Source organism: Danio rerio, chromosome 18, assembly GCF_049306965.1.
Source record: "Danio rerio strain Tuebingen ecotype United States chromosome 18, GRCz12tu, whole genome shotgun sequence".
Classification (NCBI taxonomy): domain Eukaryota; kingdom Metazoa; phylum Chordata; class Actinopteri; order Cypriniformes; family Danionidae; genus Danio; species Danio rerio.
Window position 1 is genome coordinate 13,198,136 of NC_133193.1, and position 22,262 is coordinate 13,220,397.

At 33.6% G+C, this 22,262-nt stretch overlaps 1 protein-coding gene across 3 annotated transcripts in view; it reads left to right on the top strand.

The window, feature by feature from the left end:
* The window catches only part of tmtc2b (transmembrane O-mannosyltransferase targeting cadherins 2b), a 190,355-nt gene that overhangs the window by 133,703 nt on the left and 34,390 nt on the right, over positions 1-22,262 (top strand). For 2 of the 3 annotated variants that reach the window (XM_021467765.3, XM_068214883.2), the window contains exons 3-7: positions 4,242-5,067; positions 8,783-8,897; positions 10,322-10,407; positions 14,896-15,080; positions 17,077-17,155. In XM_021467765.3, coding sequence (XP_021323440.2) covers positions 4,242-5,067; positions 8,783-8,897; positions 10,322-10,407; positions 14,896-15,080; positions 17,077-17,155 — 1,291 coding nt within the window. Of the gene's footprint in view, positions 1-4,241; positions 5,068-8,782; positions 8,898-10,321; positions 10,408-14,895; positions 15,081-17,076; positions 17,200-22,262 lie in introns of all 3 variants that reach the window. The other variant, XR_012393978.1, reaches the window with a different exon arrangement.

Consider the following 22,262-nt stretch of genomic DNA (forward strand, 5'->3'; position numbering starts at 1 on the left):
TATGCCATCTGGGACTTGCTCTGTACGTCTGTGCTTTATAACATGATTACATGGGAACTGGTGGCCTGCTATACAGAGATTTCCCATGTGAACAATAATGTGTTCTTTTTGTCTAAAGCAGAGATGACCAGAAAACAGCACCAAAAAATCTATAGAGTTGAGAGCAGCTGGACATTAATGCAGAACACATACAGTCATTCTGTTAGAGAGTCAGCTGGGAGACAAAACATTCCCCGATATACAATAAATGGTGTCATGGACTGACAACATCGTTCACAAATATTCTTTAGGGAAAGTTTTATTAATTCTTCCCATATTCTCAATATGAGTGTTTTCCAAATGTACTATACATAACATCTTTTAAAGCTTATGAAACAAACCTTGTGGAAAATGAGTGGAGGCAAATGCACATCTGAAAGTATGTGAAAATGCCACATTTAAAGAGACAGTTCACTTCAAATTGGTACTCTGTATTCATTTGCTCACACTTCACTTGTTTCAAACAAGTTTAAGATGTTCTGTTGTTGAACATTAAAAAAAATATATTTTGAAGAATGAAGAAACCTGTAAGCATTGACTTTCATAGAATTTGTTTTTCCTAAATTTCCCGAAGGCTATTTAAATGATGGCAGAATTGGTATTTTTGGGTAAACTATCTCATAGACGAGATATCTTGCTAATTAAGAGACAACACTTTCCTACAACTCTTTCAATCTGTGTTTTAGGTATATAAGGGAATCCCTAGCACATGTCGTGAATGGGTTACAAGAATTAAAAATATAAGACAATCAGAGACGATGTAGATCAGATCGCATATAAAATAAAGAGTTATACAACTTTTATGTCACACTTTACAATAAGGTTGATTAGTTAATGTAATTAACGCATTTACTAAAATGAATAAACAATGAACAATAAATTTACTACTGTATTTTTTTATGTTAGTAAACGTTAGTCAATGAAAATACAGTAGTTCATTGTTAGTTCATGTTAACTCATGGTGCATTAACTAATGTTAACAAGCATGGACTTGGATGTTAATAATGCATTAGTAAATGTTCAATTATGATTAATAAATGCTGTACATGTGTTGTTCATGATTAGTTCATGTTAGTAAGTGCAATAACTAATGAACCTTATTGTAATCGACCCCTGTCGATTTGGACAAATTGTTTGTGCGTATGTGTTTTAAATACTATACAAAATACACAAAAAAACTATACAAAAAAAGGGTATTTTTTGATGAAACTTACATTCAAGAAGTAATAAAACATGAACACATGAAGATAGAATAAATGTTTGTTTTTTGTTGTTATTGTTTTTAAAAAAAAGATCCTTGGTTTGTTACTTTGAAATATGATGTGGTCTTATATTTCTAGCAGAAAATATTATGAGGGCCGTCAAAAAAAAAAAAAAAAAAAAGACCTGTTTTTACTTCAAAACACACTTAACTTCAGTTGTGTCAGTGACTAAGTAACTCAGAAAGTGATCAAACTGACAAAATGTGAAAATCCTTTTAACTGCGTCTCTGATTTTGTAAAGCATTGAAGTAATCATTTGCATGTTTGTTTGCCGTTTGTGTTGAATGAGTTCCGTGTTTGGAGGAAGTCATAAAATTGCTTGAGCTCGTCCTCCGTCCAAAATCAACACGTGAAGGAAGGCATCCTGAACTCTGCAGCTGCTCTACTGTTAACCATACAACATTTTCCCTCCTTTTACTTAACGTGTAAAATATTCAAACACTCCATAAATACTCTGAAATCATTTTCATGTCGGAGTGTTTAATATCAGCGCTGCCGTATGATGGATTGGCACCTTTATGGGACCATATCTTGTTTATTTTATAAAGTCTGTGAAAGGCGGCTGTAGGAGACGGAGATAAATGCGGTGTTGTGACGTCAAGGCTGTACTCGCTGACCAGCCATCAATGGCGCTGCGTTTATTATTCTGGCCTTTCTGAAAAATGTGGGAAATGCATGCATGTGTGAGTTTGGACTTGTTTGCAAAGGCTGGTGATGCAAAGGGCTGAATTTTAATAACCATCAAATGGATTGATGTAATGATGAAACTAGTACTCGCATGTGGTGCAGTATGTATTGAGCAGCAGTTAAGAATCCTAATAAGGTTGCTTTAGTTCCAGGTTGCACTGCACTGTAAAAATGCTTTGTTTCACACATTTTTTTTTTTTTTGGTTGTCCTGACACAAATCAATTAAGTTAACTATTTGTTTTAACAAATTTTAGTGGATTGAACAAAACAATGAAGCCCCCCCCCCCCCTCTCCCAAATCTCAATAATTGTGTTGAAGAAGTAGTTTAATGAGGCCCCGTTTACACTAATACATTTTCTTTTTAAAACACACAAGTTTTTCTATGGTTGGGCTTTCCATCCACACTACCCCAGAGTTTTTGAGCCCTGAAAACTTTTTGAAAATGCTGAGAAGCCCATTTTAGTTTTAAAACGCTGCTGCTTTATGTCAGTGTGGATGGGGGAAAACGGAGACGTCTGTAAATGGAGGTGTGATCTGATTGGGTTTTTTCCTCAATATTAAGTAAACAAAGTTCAGTCTTACACCCTTTACTTAAGTTCAGACTTTGCAAGTTTGACATGAAAAACAAACTCCTGAGGACACGACAGGTAAAAACAGCGTAGTTTATAACGTCATTTACATCACCCTGGATCTTAACAACAAAATGATTTGAGGAACTGGCTATGTTCATTTTGATATTAAAAACACAAAAAATGTTGAGGCGTCATGTAGCTACATATTTATAGGACTGTCATCTTCACTGTATGCATATTTATAACAAAACGGAGCTTACAATATAATTGCCTCCTTTCATTTTCTTTTAAAATAATAAACATACCCTTTCTCCTTTGCTGTATATCAGTTTTAATAATCAATAATGGCCTTTATAAAAGTATAACGCACAATAGTTTATACATTACAGGAAATAAAAGCAAGCGATCAGTCGATATGCAGAAACAGTGTATGTGCTTACATAAATTAATATATTACCTTATCTTTGCACTCAGCCAAAACACATTATTTGAGAACGAGTAATAGATTCAAAAGACTGAAGTGTCATTACATAGAGAGATGATGAATCAAATATCACGTTTGACAATTATAGTGAGATAAAATCTAGCGGAAGATCCTTGATGAACTGCCTGATGTGTGCTGCTCTCACCTGGGGAGGTGTGCTCAAAGCAAAATGATGTGCATTTTCAGAGGTGTAGTGTGGACTGAGATATTTTCAGAAATGCTGGGTGAAATGCCAGTGTGGACGTGGATCGTTTTCATTGTAAAACACTGTTTTAAAACTAAAACGTAGTAAACAGGGCCTAAGTGAGAAAGTAGCAAATATTATTTTTTAATGTGCTGTTTTGATTTTTCCAATCTCAATTTGCGTACTGTTGGATGTGCTACTATTATTCGTAATTCTTGTTTCATATTTAATTTAGATGGAATGCTCTAGACTTTTGCTCAGAGTGTTGGTGGGAACCACACAGTCCACGCAATTCCTTCATGTTGTCCCAACACAAGTCGATTAAGTTAACTTGATTGTTTTTAGAGATTTAAGTGGATTGAACATAAAGCAATTAAGTTGTCCCAAACACAACAATTGTGACATTTGAGCTCAGTTTAAATAAGTAGTTTAATCAAGTAGCATTTTTTTGACTGCTGTTTATTTTTTTAAATGTGATGTGCACTTTTAGTATGCTTTTTTTAAACAGTTTTTCCCTTTTTTCAAAATTATTTTAATAATCAGCTCAGAAAATGCATGTTTTATTTATTTTACAATGTCCCTCTGCTGTTTTAGTGTTGTTCTTTTAGTTTTTCCCAAAAAGAAAAAAAGATTTATGATCAGCTCTAGGTACACAGCTATTTTATTGTATTTAATTTTTTATTTATTTTATTTTATTTTATTTATTTTTTAAATATTTTAAAAATTCATTTATTTAGAATTTTATTTTTTTTCTGCAAAATTTATTTTATTTCTTTTTATTCTTTCTTTTTTATGTTTTTACTTTTTGTCTCTTTGTATAAATAAATCATCTTCTATTTAGATTGTTTTTATATTGATTTTAAATATGTGCAGTTTATTTGTATTGGTGTTTGGTAATCTAAAAATGCTTTTTCCTTCACATTATTTGTATGCCTATGTTTTTATCTGAACCTATCAGTCATTTCATGTTCTCATCTATATTTTTCCTCTGTTTTTCTTTTTTGTCTCTCAGAAGAAGAACCTGCGCCTTCTCCTCAGTGTGTTTCTCCTGGGCTTCTGGGGTGTCATCCTTCTAGCCTGTCGTCTTTACTGGATGGGCAACAAACCTCCGAACTTCTCGAACTCGGACAACCCTGCGGCCGACTGTCCCTGTTTCCTCACTAGAACCCTAACCTTCCTCTTCCTGCCCGCTATTAATGTCTGGCTCCTCCTCTGCCCTGACATGCTGAGTTTTGATTGGTCGATGGACGCCCTGCCTCTGCTGAGGAGCATTGCCGATTGGCGAAACCTCCACACTGTTGCCTTTTACACCTCACTTCTATCTCTGGCCTGGTTTGGACTTCACCTTTACCCAACAAAAAGCAAAGAAACCAATGGTAAAGCCCATCATGTAGCAAATGGAAAGTCCTCAAATGGACACAGTTGTAGCACTGACTATGAAAACTCAACTTTCTACTCAAACTCAGTGCAGATGAATGGAACAAATGGTACTGTAAAGCACTATTCATCATCTTTACCCACTACTGAGAGTTTGGTGGTCTTTTCATTGGGTTTATTAGCCGTTCCTTTTATCCCAGCCACCAATCTGTTCTTCTATGTTGGTTTTGTGGTGGCCGAGCGAGTGCTGTACATTCCTAGTATGGGCTATTGTCTGCTGGTGGCTTTAGGAATGAGGTGTTTATATGTCCGACTAAGGAGAAAGTCCTCTAGAACATTGGTGTTGGGCTGCTCTGCTGCGCTGGTTCTTCTCTTTGGAATTAAGACGGTGTTGAGGAACCGAGACTGGCAGAATGAGGAGATGCTATACAAGTCAGGGATATCTGTGAACCCTGCCAAAGGTAATTATGAGATTGCAATACACAATACGTCTGAAGATACCAATCTTTGCTTTAGCAGTCCAGATTGTTCTCCGACCAGGAGTTGTTCTAGTGTCATTAGTGTATGTTTATGGTTTGATGGATTGATATTTATTTATTTATTTATTCATTAATTCATCCAAAATATATGTAAATGTATTGCACTGCTACAAGTGTAATATTGCTTTTATATAACAGTTCAATGACGTAATTGTGTTTATAAAAAAAGAAAATCAAACACGGAGAGTCTCAAAAGCTCCTTGGTAAGAGGAACTACTTTCTTCCGCCATTCATACACATCTGCAGCTGACGCCAGAGCAGCAGTATTGTTACTAAGTTACAATGTCACTTTAGAGCTAGTATTTGAATGATTCTCTAATGTAATGTCTAAAGTTATGACGAAACAGGTGATTTTGCTCACAGTTTAAGATCATAAGGCTGAACGGCATGAAAAGACATCAATCTACAGAGATTTCCCACACTGTTAAAATATGACCTTAAATTCACTCTAAATTACTGGCTTATAATTGCATTACTTTCACAGTAAAATACTGTATGCAAATTCACAACAAATTATTGTGAGGTAGTTCACATGTTTTTACAGCCATATATTGTAACTTCACAGTATATAGTAAAGTCCATTACTGTTATTTCACATAAAATTAACTATATTTTACTGTGAAGCAGGCTTTCCTCAGCCAGTCAATCTGACATTTACCTTTGACTTTGAAATCATTTTGGGTGATTAACAGTGTTTGGTTTTATGAAATAATTACTTTTTTTATTATTACGTTTTTGGCTAAGCACAACATTATGTTCATTTAAAATTATTTCATATATCCACGTTTACCTTACAAAGTTAAATAAAGAAAATTTTTGATTTACTCTGACATTCACGTCATTTCAAAACAGCACAAGTTATTTTTGAAGATGTAACCAAATTGTTTTTGGGGCTGCAATAACATTCTGTTATTTCTAAATTTCAAAAAAAGTGCCAATACTAGCATAAAAGTTCATTTGTATTAATGTCTATGTTGAATTAAATAAGAGTTTGAATTCTTATAACTAACATGCAAAAGATATAGCCCTTTTTACAGTAATCATGCTAATTTGATTAATTTCACAATAAAATTCTGTATTCGACACGTTAATGCGAATATTTACAGTTAAATTCTGTAAAGTGATGCTAATGTAATTTACTGTGGAAAGTTACAGTAAAATGTTGGGAAAATCTGGAATTTTCTTACAGTGCAGTATTTCTCTTTTGCAATTGGGAGATCGCTATAAGTAACCCTGAAAAAACCAGAGCAATGCAAACACTACCAGATTATTACGATATAAACACAGCACTACAACAAACAAAAGAGAGAGATCAACTTAGAATGTCACTTACCTGTTTTATAATGATTTGTTCAGCTGTAGTTTGAAACTTATGCTGTGAAAATGCTGTTTTTTTCCACTAAGGACTTATTATGCAGCTTCTTGTCACAATCTTGTGGCAGAACATCAACCGTTTTAGCTATAATAAAAAAGTAAATAAATTAGTCGGCAACACCATGGCAATACAAATATTTTAGTACTTCGGCATTGCTAGTGAAGTTTGAGGATGCATAGCTGTCAGCCTGTTGTATATACACTTGCATTTATTCAGTTTTAGTAATATTAATGCATTGAACAATAAATGAGAAAAAAAATTACTTGGAAGATATTTATGTATGTATGTATGTATGTATGTATGTATGTATGTATGTATGTATGTATGTATGTATGTATGAATGTATGTATGTATGTATGTATGTATGTATGTATATATATGTATGTATGTATGTATGTATGTATTTATTTATTTTTTATTTTTCAATTTTTTTATTTTTTTATTTATGCATTTAGTTAGTTAGTTAGTTAAAATGCCAAGAAAAGCATGCGCATCAATCTTAAATGAGCCCTCGAGCAAAAACATATATATTAAAAAAGTAAATAAATTAGTCTGCAACACTAAGGCTCCAAAAATTGATATTTTAAAAATATTCTAAAACTTTGGCATTGCTAGTGAAGTTATGAGCATGCAGACTCCTTCAAACGTATTTATAGTGCATAAATATTTTATTGCAGCTAATGAAACGAAAATTCAGATTTAAACTCCTTTTTTTAAATGTTTAGAAAAAATGCTATGTAGCATCATGTAAATAAATATTCACTGTTTGCTTATAGAATTGTCTCTATTTATACACATTATAAACTGTGTTGTGATCATTTTCTTCTTCCAAATTCAGCTGAAAACCAAAAGTAGCTAATCTCTTTTTATCATAAAACATTATGAGGTTTGAGGCTTTATGTATCATGCTATCTCAGTTTGTTCTCATGGCAGTGCATCTTTGGAGTTTTTCCACTCTATTACTCAAAATCTAATCTTTTAGTTAATATAATTTTTTAATTAAGTAAGATTGACATTTATGAAGTGTGCATTAGCATAAAAGCAAATTTGCCAATGCATTTTAAGTACTCATTTCCATAAGCGCTGAGAATATTGCTTCTTTAATTGCAAGTCATATATTAAAAATCCTTCCAGTTTATCAATCACTTGTATTCATGCACTGAGATCATTTTGTTTGTGTAGAAGAGCCGCTGAACTGTTAAATGATCATCCTCTCTTGATTGAATTTCATATATTAATGACACTCTGTTATCTTCATTTGTTAAGTCATTTAAATTGATTGTCAAAATTCCATTTAAATCATTTATCAAGTCAGGCGATGTCAATATGACTTCGTAATTGCCTCCCATGATCCAGTTTTGCAGGCGGTGTCACTTTTGCCCTTTTCTTGGCACAGATATTATGCATGGCTAGCATCTAAGATTGCATTATTGTAATGTAATTTACTTTTTTCTTTGCTTCTGCCTTTCATGAAGAGTATGAATTTCAAATGGTCTTGCCTTGCAATCATGAAAAGTTTCACAATTTTGCCTTGTGCTTGCAGCCAGGTTGCGTCACAGAGAACACTGTAAAAATATTCTGGAGGCCAAAGATTAAACCAATAATGCCACAAAATTAATGACACACAATTTGAAAATTCGTATTACAAAAATAAAGCATGAAATACATCTCAATTATTTTATATAAACATAATATGTTGTGAAAATTTTATGAAAATCAATCCCTTTTAATAATCTTCTGTAAATTAAAGATAAAAAAAAACATGAGTCACTTAATGCAAAATCACTTATTTATCACAGTATCAGACCAATTTTAATACAAAATATATATTTTTTTATATTATATTATATTTTCTTTGTTGTTTTTTGCTTTGGATTTTGTTTTGGCTTTGTTTTTTGTTTTTTTTGCTTTGTGTTTTTTTGGTTTTGTTTGGTTTGTTTGGCTTAATGTGGTTTGATTTTTATTTGGTGTTGTTTAATTTGTTTAGTTTTTTTTTGGTTCTGTTCTGTTTTGATTTTGTTTGGTCCTGTTTTGATGTTTTGTTTGGTTCTCTTTGTCTTTGTTTTGTTTTGTTTTCTGTTTTGTGTTGTCTGTGTTGTGGTGTTTTGTTCACTTTTTTCTGTTTCTTTTTTGTTTGGTTCTGTTTGGTTCCGTTTTGTTCTTTTTTCTGTTTGTCTTTGTTTTTGTTTTCTGTTTTGTGTGCTGTTGTGTAGTGTTTATTCATGAAACTGCATATTTTACTGTTTTACTCTCTGTCCTTAGCCTGGGGCAACTTGGGAAACGTCTTGAAGAACCAGGGGAAGGTGGAGGAGGCTGAGCAAGCCTACAGAAATGCTCTGTACTACCGAAGGAACATGGCCGACATGTTGTATAACCTGTGAGTGAGCAGAATTCTGTCCATCTGTCCTGTCAAAGCACAGTAAACCTCTAGACCCACACTGTTCCCAGATTCATCCGTCTTCCAGAGGACACTGACAGGGTCCCTCTAGACACATTAACCCCCAGCGTCAGGCCACGGAGACACTTAATATATAATTCATATACCGCACACGTTTGGCCTGTTCACAGCAATACATGTAAAGCAGTGGTTAGAGGAGATCCTCAGGCATCTCGCAGTCTGATTTGATTTTAATTCAGGGGGTTGTGATGTGATTACGAACCCATTCTCGATGCATCTCAATTTTTCAGGCAGAACGAAATCATTTTGTAAATAATTTTGCACACTGCATGTCATCCAGTGTGGGAGGGTTATTTTTTGCATGTGCTTTTGTAATTAGAAAAAAAAAAAAAGTAGCATGAGGATTAAATTGCTACTTTTGTATATTTAAATATTGCATATTTATATTTTTATGACAATTTAAAACTTTTTTGATCAGAATAATAAGATCAGAAAAGCACATTTGTTTGTTTGTTTTCTGGCAACTTGTTTGTTTGTTTTCTTATTTAACATCATGTTTGTAAAAGTATATAATAAAAATAAAAATGCTAATAATAATAATAATAATAGTAATAATAATCATAATGGTTGTAGTAGTCTTATGTTTAAATAATAAAAATGTAAAAAATAATGAAATTTATTATTATTATTATTATTATTATTATTATTATTAATAATAATAATAATAATAGTAACTTTAAATAATAAAAATGTCCAAATAATTAAATGATTTATATTTTTTATTAATATTGATGATAATAATAATAATAATAATAATAATAATAATAATAATTTAAAGTTAAAATGATAAAATGTCAAAACCATGAAATAATAAATAATAATAATAGTAAGTTTCAATAATGAAATGTCCAAATAATTAAAAAAATATTTAATAATAATGATGATAATAATTAAAAAAATTAAATAAAATAATAATAATAATAATAGTAAATTTTATTAATAAAAATGTCCAAATAATTAAACAATTGTATTATTATTATTATTATTAATAATAATAATAAGAAGAAGAAGAAGAAGAAGAAGAAGAATGATGATGATGAAGATAAAAGTAAAAAGGGGGAAAAAATTATATATATATATATATATATATATATATATATATATATTTAAAAAATAATATATTTAAAAAGGTCTAGCTTGTTAAATTACTGCTGCGCAACTTGTTTTATTTGTTTGCTTATTTTGGAAGGTTTTGTTGAAATTCAATATCACTAAACAAACTTTTATATAAATCAAGGGACTGTATCACGGCATTTATACACTTTTTGTCAGTTTTAAATAATGTCATCCCTCATCATTTGTAACATTTGTTGTTTGTCTGTCTTGATGTGTTTGGATTGCAGGGGTCTGTTGCTCCAGGAGAACAGCAGGTTTTCAGAGGCCCTTCACTACTATAAGCTTGCCATTGGGAGCAGGCCAACACTGGCTTGTAAGTACAGCTCGTCTCTTTATCCACAATTTCAAGCCTCCTCAGTCTTCAGTGTCCAGGCAACTACAGTCTGAAATTTGTGTGTGTGTGTGTGTGTTGGGATGAAGTCCAGCATTAGAGAAATAATGATGATTCACAGGCCTCCACAGTGACTTTCCACTCTTGTCAAAGAATGATTGACGTTTGATTCGATTTCAACTGAAAAAAACCTTAAGGATTCAGGCCAAAGTCCTTTCATAGTGTCAGGCCCAGTGAATGCATTTGCTTGCCCCATATCCAAATGAAATGCACATGCTATTTTTGGCCATTTGGAGGTTTTTTGGTTGAATTTTCCCATGTTGTTTTTAGTGTCATGGGAGGAAATTATTGCTGCTCTGCTTGAATGAGCTGATTTGCCCTGAGAGACGATTAGCAGGATGCATGCAGAGGAGTCTTGGGATTTATGAGCTCTGATAAAAAAAGAGAGATATTTTGTGCTAATCTTTATTTTTTATTTATATATTTTCAGAATCAACTAGCTTGTCGAAAAGTATGTAATTATCACTGGTTGAAGATCAAGACTAACATGTTTTCTAGAAATGTAAAGAAATGTAAATGTTACTAAATATTATTCAGCAATATATTCAAGTATTGTTTAGTTGGATATCTCCTACATTATAGTTGTTTAGGATAGTATTTTAATACAGTGCTGTAGTTTTTTAGCATATGAGGTGTGTCAAAAACATGTAAAAATCCAATTTTTAATGTAATGTCGTGCCACCATATCACTCCTGTACTTCAGCAACTTCACAGGCTTCCTGTTAAGTCATGTATTGATTTTAATTCTATGATTTTAACATAAAAAGCAGTGCATGGGCTAGCACCTGACTACATCTATGACCTGGTAACTCTGGCCACTCCCACCCGCAGTCTTCGTTCTTCATCTGGACTTTTGCTCTATCAGCCACGCTGTAAACTAAAGACTATGGGTGGTCGTGCTTTCTCGTACAGTGCGCCTACATTTTTACAATCACCATATTTATCCATAACCTACAGCAGAAAACAAATAGTAGTTAATGGTCACATTAAAAAACAACATGCATATAATAAGCATTTTTCGACCACTGTGGTGATTATGCTATATTAAACACACAGCACGTTGATTTTACGTCCCCAGATTAAACTTTCTGACACATTTACAGCACTATAAGCTATGTAGAGAACGCATAGTTTTATATTTAGAATAGATTATTTACAAATGAGAAGTCGACTACTAATTTATGTTCAAACAACACGTATATAACATTGTAATAGGGACTATACAATAGTGTTAGATAACATTAAAACATACACAATCTTATTCTTAAAAACATTGTACCTTTCAAAAGTGCAAGACCAACAACTCAAGTTGGCTGTAAATGCTTTTGGTAAATATTGAGAATCTCCATGAGCCGCTATTGCTGTTGAAGAAACATTCCATTCCATTGGAGTCAATGGAGTTTTCCCTCTCTCTCTTTCTATGGCTCTGATCAGTTTCAAAGAACTGACCCAATCAGAAGAACTCCGAGGTGAGGAAAACATTGCAAACTTCTGTTTACACTAGCAACAGTGTTCATGATAACTGTTCTATTTGACAGTGAAATATCGGAGGTGGTGCTTTGCGTTTATTTACAGTTGTGAATTGCATTATGAGACGTTCATCTCTGCTCTGTTAACTTTTAATGCTCAAAATTCAACTCTACAGTTCAATAAAGTGACTTTTATTGACATTGTAGTCGTTTAAAGTAATATAATGCATAATAAATAATGTATAGACTGTAAAATATCAGAAAATGTACTGTCATTTTATTACATGGTTTTGTAGCATACTTTACAGCACCATCCCAGACAATATATTACTTTAAACTAGGGATCTCCTGATCCGATCACGTGATCGGAAATCGGACCCGATCACATGGTTTCAGACTCAAACGGAATCAGACGTTACCTCCCGATCAGTACTTGAATATATATGTATGTTTATATGAGATATGTAAACTTGGGATTGCAAGAGGTGGAAAAGAAAAGGCTACAACAAACCTTATGAGGCACCTCAAAAACAAACACCTGACACTATACAGTGAGTTTCATTAAGAAAAACATTTTCTTCTGTGAAACTTACTACTGTGATGACAGTGAGAGTTAGAAATGCAGTTCTTTGTAATATGTGTGTGTGCGTGCGTGCGTGCGTGCGTGCGTGCGTGTGCGTGCGTGTGTGTGTGTGTGCGTGTGTGTGTGTGTGTGTGTGTGTGTGTGTGTGTGTGTGTGTGTGTGTGTGTGTGTGTGTGTGTGTGTGTGTGTGTGTGTGTGTGTGTGTGTGTGTGTGTGTGCGTGTGTGTGTGCGCATGCTTGCCGGGTATTTTACGTTAAGGTGCTATTTGTTTTTATATTCATTTTTTTATATATTTAAAGTCCACAAATGAAGAATTTATGCTGTTTATTACTTGATTGTTCAAACTACCTCACAGAAGGGCTCTGTTTGATAACAGAGTTGTTGAATGTTAAAATAAGGGGAATTAAATGAAAAATAAGAGACCTCCTGGATCTGATTCTTTGCTCTTCTTTATTCTTTTTTTATGTAATAAAGATCATTGAATCGGGTTTAGGTAATGTTAGATATTCAAAATCAAATGACTCAGACTCGAGGGCAAAAAAACCTGATCAGGACATCCCTACTTTAAACTATTAAAAATTATAACAAAAGTCATTTCAAAGTTAAAAGTTCTTTTAAGAGAGCAATATCCCATAATGCAATTCAAAAGCATAAACAAACGAGGAAAAATAGAAGATATTTTTCCCAACAAATACATTTATGTTGTAGCAATGTCTGTACAACATTGCGTTTTTGTAAAAGCAACGTCGCCACTTATGTACTTGCTACATTATCACAACGTAAAAATGTAAGACGTGAGAAGGCTTTAGCAACAGTGTCGTGTTACATTCAGCAACCATGAGCAGACGTTCTTACTACATGTAATAATGTTTATCAATACTGACTAGAATGCAGGATAAGCAGTAATAATTTTCCAGTTTGCTTGATATTTAATATTGTTCATTATTTTTCTGTTAAATAAAATATATATTTTTAATTAAAAAACTACATATTTAAACTTTTAAGTGTAAAAATGCCCTGCAAATGTATATAATCAAACTTTTTAATTATATATTTCATATTTAATACATTCAGTGCACATCTAATTATAAGCAAACAGTATAAAATGTTTAAACTATAATAAATTATCAACTATATATATATATATATATATATATATATATATATATATATATATATATATATATATATATATATATATATATAAATATATATATATATATATATATATATATATATATATATATATATATATATATATATATATATATAATTCAACTAAAAGTGTAGGTCAAATTAAAACGTCAATTGAGAAAGTTAAGTAAACAAACAAGAAAAGTAAACAAGAAGGCAAAATGCAGACACTGAGCATCAAAGCTCTGGGCTGGAGAATGCAGCAGGCAGGGGAGTGCAGCCGAACATCAGGCGTAGTTGTTATTATGGAGAGAGCAGCCAGAGAAGGAAACTAATCCAACAGAGATTCCAGTTTAGAGATGGATCCACAGCAGCCACTAGTCAAAATAGGCAATGAACAAGAGAGAATAGATCAGAGTTTGACACAACAGGACTACACAAATGACCACTGATAACTTATTTAGTTAGAAGAAATAAAGCACTACTCATGTCTCCTCTGTCGTTGTTGAATGAGACTCAGAACATCTGTTGAATTTTAAACTAATTCATTAATGACGAGATAATGTTGTACAGTGGCCGTCAATGCACAACCTAAAGCAGCGGCTGTTGAAATGGTCAACATTATGACACTGTTTAAACCCCGACTGGTGAACACAATGTAACTTACACTTCAAATGAATGTACTTTTCCATATATATCCTTCAATTATATTTTGTATTTCAAACACAGGACAACATGTGTTCTGTAACTCCCCAGCTCTGAGCAGTTTTGAGCTTGTATATCCTTACATTAATATACTGTCAGACGTCTGTAAAAGATCAGTAATATTGGAGATCTGAGCACAAACATATTGCAGCTTTTACGAGAGTGATGGATGTCTGCTTCCCCCCTGATTCCCTTCTGCATTTGTTGTAATAAATTGTCCCGTCCAAGTGATATAAACTCATTTATATCTGGTTCTGTGTGTATCCGCGGTCTATTAAGAGCTTGAGAATTAAGCCTGCAGCTGGAGTGGGATATCTCCCTGCTGATTTCAACTCAATTCAGGCCCGGCTGGATCGTGAATATGTATTGGCACCTTATCGACTAGACTGCAGGCCGCTGATCTGCATAAATCAACTAGTTCATTCCTGGAGCCCCAGTGGAGGTCTTTTGCTGAGCCTCAATAAGCCTCATTACCTTTTGCACTGATATTCACCCCTTTTTCTCTTTCTCTTTTTCAGCCGCCTACTTGAACACAGGGATTGTCCTGATGAACCAGGGCCGTCTCGAGGAAGCCAAGCGCACTTTTGTGACTTGTGCTGAGATCTCAGATGAAAACCTGAAGGATCCCCATGCACACAAAAGCTCGGTTACCAGCTGCCTCTATAACCTTGGGAAGCTGCTTCATGAACAGGGCCATCAGGAGGTGAGATGGGCTTTAAAATTGTATGTTCACACCAAACCTGATGTGATCAAAACAATTGAAGAGGTAGTTTATACAAAAAAAAAAATAGTATTCGTTATAAAAATGTAGCAGCACTGTAGTACAAGAGGGATTCGTTGAAAAGTAAGTAAAATTATTGCCTTTTAATTACTAAGAAAATGAACTAATGGCCCGTTTTCACTGAGTGTTAGAGTACGGTACGATACAGTTCATACGCTTTTATGCCTTGTTTCACTGTCAAAAGGTATAAAGCGAACCGTACCGTACCACTTTTTGGGTATCCTTTTCAAAGGGTACACAGCAAAACAAAAGGGTACCAAAAGGTGGAGCTAAACACGCAGCTGAATGCTATTGGTTGAGAGAGAAACATCACTAGCGCGTGCACAAGCCAGGAGGATGAAAACAAAGGAACCACCATTTTTAAAAACCGTCGAGACATTACACCGTAATAATACAGTATATACATATCATAACAAGCCATGTTCGACCTTAGCTTAAACAGACCTTGTAGTCTTTTTGAGGAACAGCCACAAAGCCAAGAGCAGTTTTACTTTCTTGATAGAGTGTGCTGCGCGTCTATATTTGAAATAACAAACTTCTTGAGCTGATGATAATAACGTGGGCATGATTATTGAAGTGCTTCTGACATCATTCTCTTGTTTCTTGGTTTCTGAAACTGTGGAAAGTGCAAAAAAACTAAGAAGCCCGAAAAAAACAACGGGAGCAAATGATTCTTTCAGCAACCTAAAAGATTAACAAACTGTTTTTGAACACAAATACGGACTAAATGTCTGCTCTGTGTAGTTTTTCTGTAATTAGTAACATATCGGGGACTGTATGTGCTCATATATATTACTTTTATTTATTTATTTTATACAATCGCAGACGGTACAGCAGGCCATTTTGCACAGTCATTGATCTGCAGTTATAATTTTTTAATTATATATTTCATTATATATTTAATTATATATATGTTCATAGAAAGGTTAGTAATGAACATTTTTAGACAAGTATTTATGTGTATAAAACATCTGTTTTGTGAGAAGGGTTTCTCGTATGATATATGAATGACCTGTACAGCTTTACTTTGACGTTTTCTTAAGCGAGAATGACGTCGACTGAAATGTTCTGTTGAACACCATGCCGTACCTTTGGTACCCTTTTGGCAGTAGAAACGCAAGCCTGATAAAGGTGACCCGTACCGACCTGTACCATACCATACTGTACCACTCAGTGGAACAGGTCATGAACCTGTATGTTCGCACCAAATCTGATGTGATCAAAGGGTTTGAAACAATTGAAGGGGTAGTTTATACAAAGAAAATAGCATTTGTTATATAAATGTAGGTGCACCGTAAAAAGTGATTAGTTAAAAAGTGAGTAAACTTATTGCCTTTAAATGACTAAGAAATGAACTAATGGCCCGTTTCCACTGAGCGGTATAATACGGTACGGTTAGATATGCTTTTATGTCCATTTCCACTGTCAAAAGATACCAAAAAGCGAACCATATCGTACCACTTTTTGGGGACCATTTTTAAAAGGTCACTAATAAACAAAAAATCAATTGTTCATGATGATTATGGGATTAGTGGGTGTGTCAATGAGGCCACGCCTTCTTTGACATTAAGATATATTTCACAGTTCATTTACAATTCTTTTCAGTCCGTCAAGGTCAGACACATGTTAAAGCATTTAACAGTGGAGATATGAATGAAGATATGAAGCTACTTTTTAACCGTAAGCAAATGGAAAAACAGAAAATCTTTAAATTATTAAATAATTAGTTTCTAAACCACTAGTTTTATCAAGTGAATGCAAAAAAAATTTAAGAAAAAAAATATCAATACAAGTTCTAACATAACATTCTAGTTAGTTATTCTGAAACTACATTTTTCAGGATTTATTTCTTTATTTAATCTTTGGTTATTCATATAATTGTGGCTTATACAGTTAATGGTCTATTCTGTTTTTTTAGGAGGCTATATCTGTTTATAAAGAAGCGATACAGAAGATGCCTAGGCAGTTTGCCCCGCAGAGCCTTTATAATATGATGGGTAAGTCTGTTTCTTTGTGTTTATACTTTGTACTGGACTCAAATGTATTTGCATAGTTGCTGCAATTTATTACATTTTTTAAATTTTATTTAAAGTGACTGCTATTATGAGATCGCAGAGCTGGGTTTATTAAATGGTTACATGTTTTAATAAATGGCGACGCAGTGACGCAGTTGGTAAGGCTGTCGCCTCACAGCAAGAAGGTCGCTGGGTCGAACCTCGGCTGGATCAGTTGGCGTTTCTGTGTGGAGTTTGGATGTTCTCCCTGCATTCGCGTGGGGTTCCTCCGGGTGCTCCGGTTTCCCCCACAGTCCAAAGACATGTGGTACAGGTGAATTGGGTCGGCTTAATTGTTCGTAGTGTATGAGTGTGAATGAGTGTGTGTGGATGTTTCACAGAGATAGGGGCATCCACTGCGTAAAACGCGTGCCGGATAAGTTGGCGGTTCATTCCACTGTGACGACCCTTGATTTATAAAGGGACTAAGCCGAAATGGATGAATGAATGTTTTAATATTTTTGTTGTGAATAATTTTTTTATTTAAAGGTCCTGTGAAGTGCTATGAAATATGCATTTTTATTTGATTTTTGACGTAATCTCAACCGAAACATGAAGAGACGGTGGGACATAGTGAAGCTCCTCCCCTTAAAAAAAAAAAAAACAGCCAGTAGTGTTTTGTTTTATCACTGCTCTGCTAGTGATTGTGGTTGAGCTCAGGTACATCAAATGTATTTCAAATGGGAAGCATCTTGAAGGGGGTGGAGCATGTCAGAAACTAGAAAGCATTTAATTGGTTATGATTTGGTGAGAAACTGTAGTGTAAGGTAACGTGAATCAAACCGTTGATCCATTTAGACGGAAGGGACAAACTGCAAGCCTTACCAGTTTGTATCAGTTTTATATCATCTAAACTCCCATTTTGTCACTGTTTTGGAGCACACTAGCTAATAGATATCTTTAAATCTAGCAACACTGACACCTAAAAAACTTTATTTTAATTTCATGGGACCTTTAAAATTTTGCTTTTTTTTACTATTATAAATGTATTTTTATATTTACTGTAACTTTTTATCTTTTAATGCATTTTTATGAATAATTAATTTCTTAAAACCAGAAAAGAATATTATAATATCCCAGTGTTTAATTTCTAGACAGGTTGTTTTCTGTGTTGTTATGAACTGCATTTCTTGGCAAAGTCTTTAAGCTGTTTGTAGCATAAATTCAACAAGATAAGCTAGTTAAGCTTTTTACAGTGTAATAAAATAATTTCAACTCATCAATATTTCATGCGCATATATTTATCTAGTAAGCAGTTGTGTAATAAGTGGGATAATGTACAGTCAGCATGTCATTATTGCAAAATAAACTCCAGCTTATTTCGTGATAAAGACTGACTGACTGTATCCCTTATACTGTAACTCCAAATTGTTTTGTTGTTTTTTTATCTTGTCTCACAACAGTGGGCCTGTAATTGTATTGGTGTTTTTCTCAGGAACCCATTTCAAAAGCTTTCTTTGATCCATAGAATTGATTTTGTCAGATCGAGTTAACAGCTTCAACAACAAGATAAGTTAAAGGCTCCGTACGGCGCAGAGAGCGTGAGAATCACTTTCCTGTTTTATTTAAAGCATGGGAGCAAACAGTTGGATTTTAATATCTTATGCAACCTATTTACCAACCCACAGCGTTCAGTCTTGCCCTCCCATCTCATTTTCTCACAATTATTTCCTCCCGGCTGTATTTTTCCTAACTATTTATGTTTTTTATTTCCCCATACTCCTTTGCCTCAGAGCTCATTTGTGTTCGCTTATCTGTTTTATGTTCATGTGTTTGTTTTTGCTGTTTCCACTCTATTGTACTCATTTTAACAACCTGCATCCTCAGCTTTCTCCTGTGTTCAACTGAACCCAGTACAAATTGACTGAGGAGGTCACCCACACAGACACAGGGAGAACAAGAAAACTCCACACAGTGCACTACGTCACTAGCTCTAGTTTACTCACGGGATGTTTTTCACCTCAAGCTCATTTTTGGCTCGTGTTGAATTATTTGCACTTGTGCGATAACTTGATGCAATAAAGGCTAATAACTTGCGGTCAAGACAAACATGTCACACATTCAGCATCATTCATGCCACCTGGTAGAATTTTGACCAATATTTGTGTGTTTGCATTTACTTTGTATGTAATCTACTTGCACAAATACTTAATTTAATTTTATTTTATTTAGAGATTCTTTTTTATTTTTTTTAAGAACCCAGCGTTAGTCTACAGCATTTTGTCTGATGTCATCTTGTCCAATGCCATTTTTTTTTCATCTGAAGAAAATTTATTCTGATGCATTTATATCTAATGGTATTTCATCCAGAGTCTTTTTAAATGATTTAATTAAAATTTTTGTACAATATTTTACGGTCTTTCATCTAATTTTATTTTGTCTTTTCGTTTGATGACTTTTGGCTGATACTTTCCTCCTATGTTGTTTTGTCAGATGCTGCTTTTTACAATGTCTTTTTAATGTTTCAGCCAATGCATTTTCATTCTTTGTCTTTTGTCTCACGGATGCTGTTTCATACAAATAGGTTTTTGTCTGTAATCACAACCTCTTTGATGTTAGTCTAAGGTAAAAGTAATAACATTTAAGGTTTGGCAATTGACTTTGTGATGGTGAAAGCAAAAAGACATAGACAACGGAAATGCCAACAAAAGTAATTAAATTTACAAAAGTGACAACCATACAAATGTACAAATAAATAAAGCAAATTAAATATTTGCAGTAATGAAAAAAATGTAGTAAAGTAGCAAGTTTAAAAAGAAAGTATCAGACTAAAATGTTAGGTCAACGCAGGAGTATGGGGACGCTAGTGACGCCAAACAAAGGAAAAAAATACAACAAAACAATTCTAACTCTTACCTCGCTAGAAAGCACAATGAAACAAATAAGTCTACTCTATTCTCAACTATTCAATAAATAAAAACAAAAGATGGCATTCACCTTTTACCTGGTGTCTCTAACAATAAGTTACCTACGTATTTGCAAGATGAAAGTCGTACAACATCCTCCCTATCCATTTTTCTCTCTGAGAAAAGAGTAAACTAAATGAGTGGTAACTCTGTATGAAGCTGGAAAGAGCTGGGCAATCAAAGTAACAAACAAATCAAACTAAATTAAAATGTACAAAACACAGAAGTCCCAAAAGTGGACAAAATGTGGTTCCAGACGGCTTTTTTAATGAAATGAACTCTCTTAAGGACATTTTTAGTGACACCAGAAAAAATGTAGAATTTTTATCATTTGTTAGCGCTAAATTATTATTATTTTTTTTAATTCATGTATTCATTTGTTTGTTGTTTTTAAATCGTATATTTATTATTGAAATGTTCTTGCCATGAATAGCATTGGTCAAAATAGTTAAAATAGCATTGGTTGCTGACATGGCATTAAATAAAAAATACATTGCATTACAAAAACAAGATCAAAGAAAAGTGCGCTCCTTTCCGCTCTTTCTGCCATCCTTTTTAAAGTATGTTGCCAAGCCACGTGGTCCAATTATGACAGACCAGTCTCCTGACCAATCAGCTGTCGGAGTAGGCGGACCTAATCAAAATGACAAGAGCAAAAACGGTAGAAAAAATACAAACAATGTTTGTCTACGGACATGACACTGATTTACTTTCGTTTGTGTTTTTGTCTGTTGCTATTTAATGCGATGCCTTTTTGTCAGACGCCACTTCATCCCAACCATTTCACTTGTAATGGTATTTTTCTGCGGATGTTGTTCCTGTAATGGCATGTCCGTGGCAATTTATTTAGTTTGATGCCATTCTACACAATGTTTACTTGTATGAGACTTTTCTTAAAGGATCAGTCTGATATTCAGGTCATGGGCAATAAGTGCAAATCCCATGGTAGGGTATGTGTGAGGGGAAAAAGTGTACAAGACTAATTTGTGATTATTATCATTTTTGAAACCGTTTTGCAGAATATTTCATAGTTCAAAATCCCTTTTAGCATTTTAAATGCCCTGACTGATTGGTGTAATAAAAAGGATACAAATTTCTTTTGATCGTTACATTCGCAATCCCGTTAGTTCCATCTCTTTATTGGTAGGAGTCTTCAGAAAGAATAATCTAATTCTGTTTCTCAAAACAAATGATGGAAGTGACGAATGAAAAAGTGTTTATGTAAGATTTGCTAACTGAGTCAGAGGATTCTGTAATCCCTAAAAACCTTACTGGTTTTCCAAAGCAATATCAGTGTTGATTTACAAATATAGGCAGAGTTTAGTGTTACATCATCGTTCATCTGTCATCAATAAGCTGTCTGCAGTATGTTATGTTTTCATATATATATTTTTATTGTTGTAATAATAGCTGAAAATTCCAGTGTTATTTGACTTGGGGCTGTTTTAATGACCTGTATGTCCTATATTTGACACCAGCATTACATGGGTGCGGACAGACGCATATTCAGACTGACGGGTCATGTGAAACCCCAGTGTAGTCACGTACCCTCTGCTTATGTTATTTTTGCTCTAATTACATTACATTAACATTGTTTAGGCTGTGTTATCTCAGTGAAGTAGCTGTGATTCGCTCTTCTGTAATGATCTATGTGTGTGTGTGTGTGTGTGTGTTATTGCAGGTGGGTGGGAGATCAAGTCTGGCTGAGGAATTAGATGATGTTTAAAGGATAGGAGTGTGTGTTTATACTCGTGCCATAAGGAGTTCACTTTTACATCTGGATTTATAAGAGCAGGGTTGGCGTGGGACAGACACAGCTTTGAATTGCTGAGAGGAAGAGTTGAAGAGCGGAGGGCATGCTATTTTTAGAAATGTATTAGTGTAGATGTTTTTTCCTCAACATTTTTTTTAAATATAATAATTCTGCAAACAATTAAAAAATGAATGCAATTGAGATCTTTCTACTTAATATTTTGTATTATTATTTTTTAAATTAATAAATTGCTAAGTATATTTAAGTTTGTATTATAATTTTATATATTTTTTAATAAAATTAATTTAATTTTATAATAATATTATGTAATTTATATTCGGATTTCCACATGTTTATAAATCGTTTTGAGGGGTGTAAACAATAACAATGG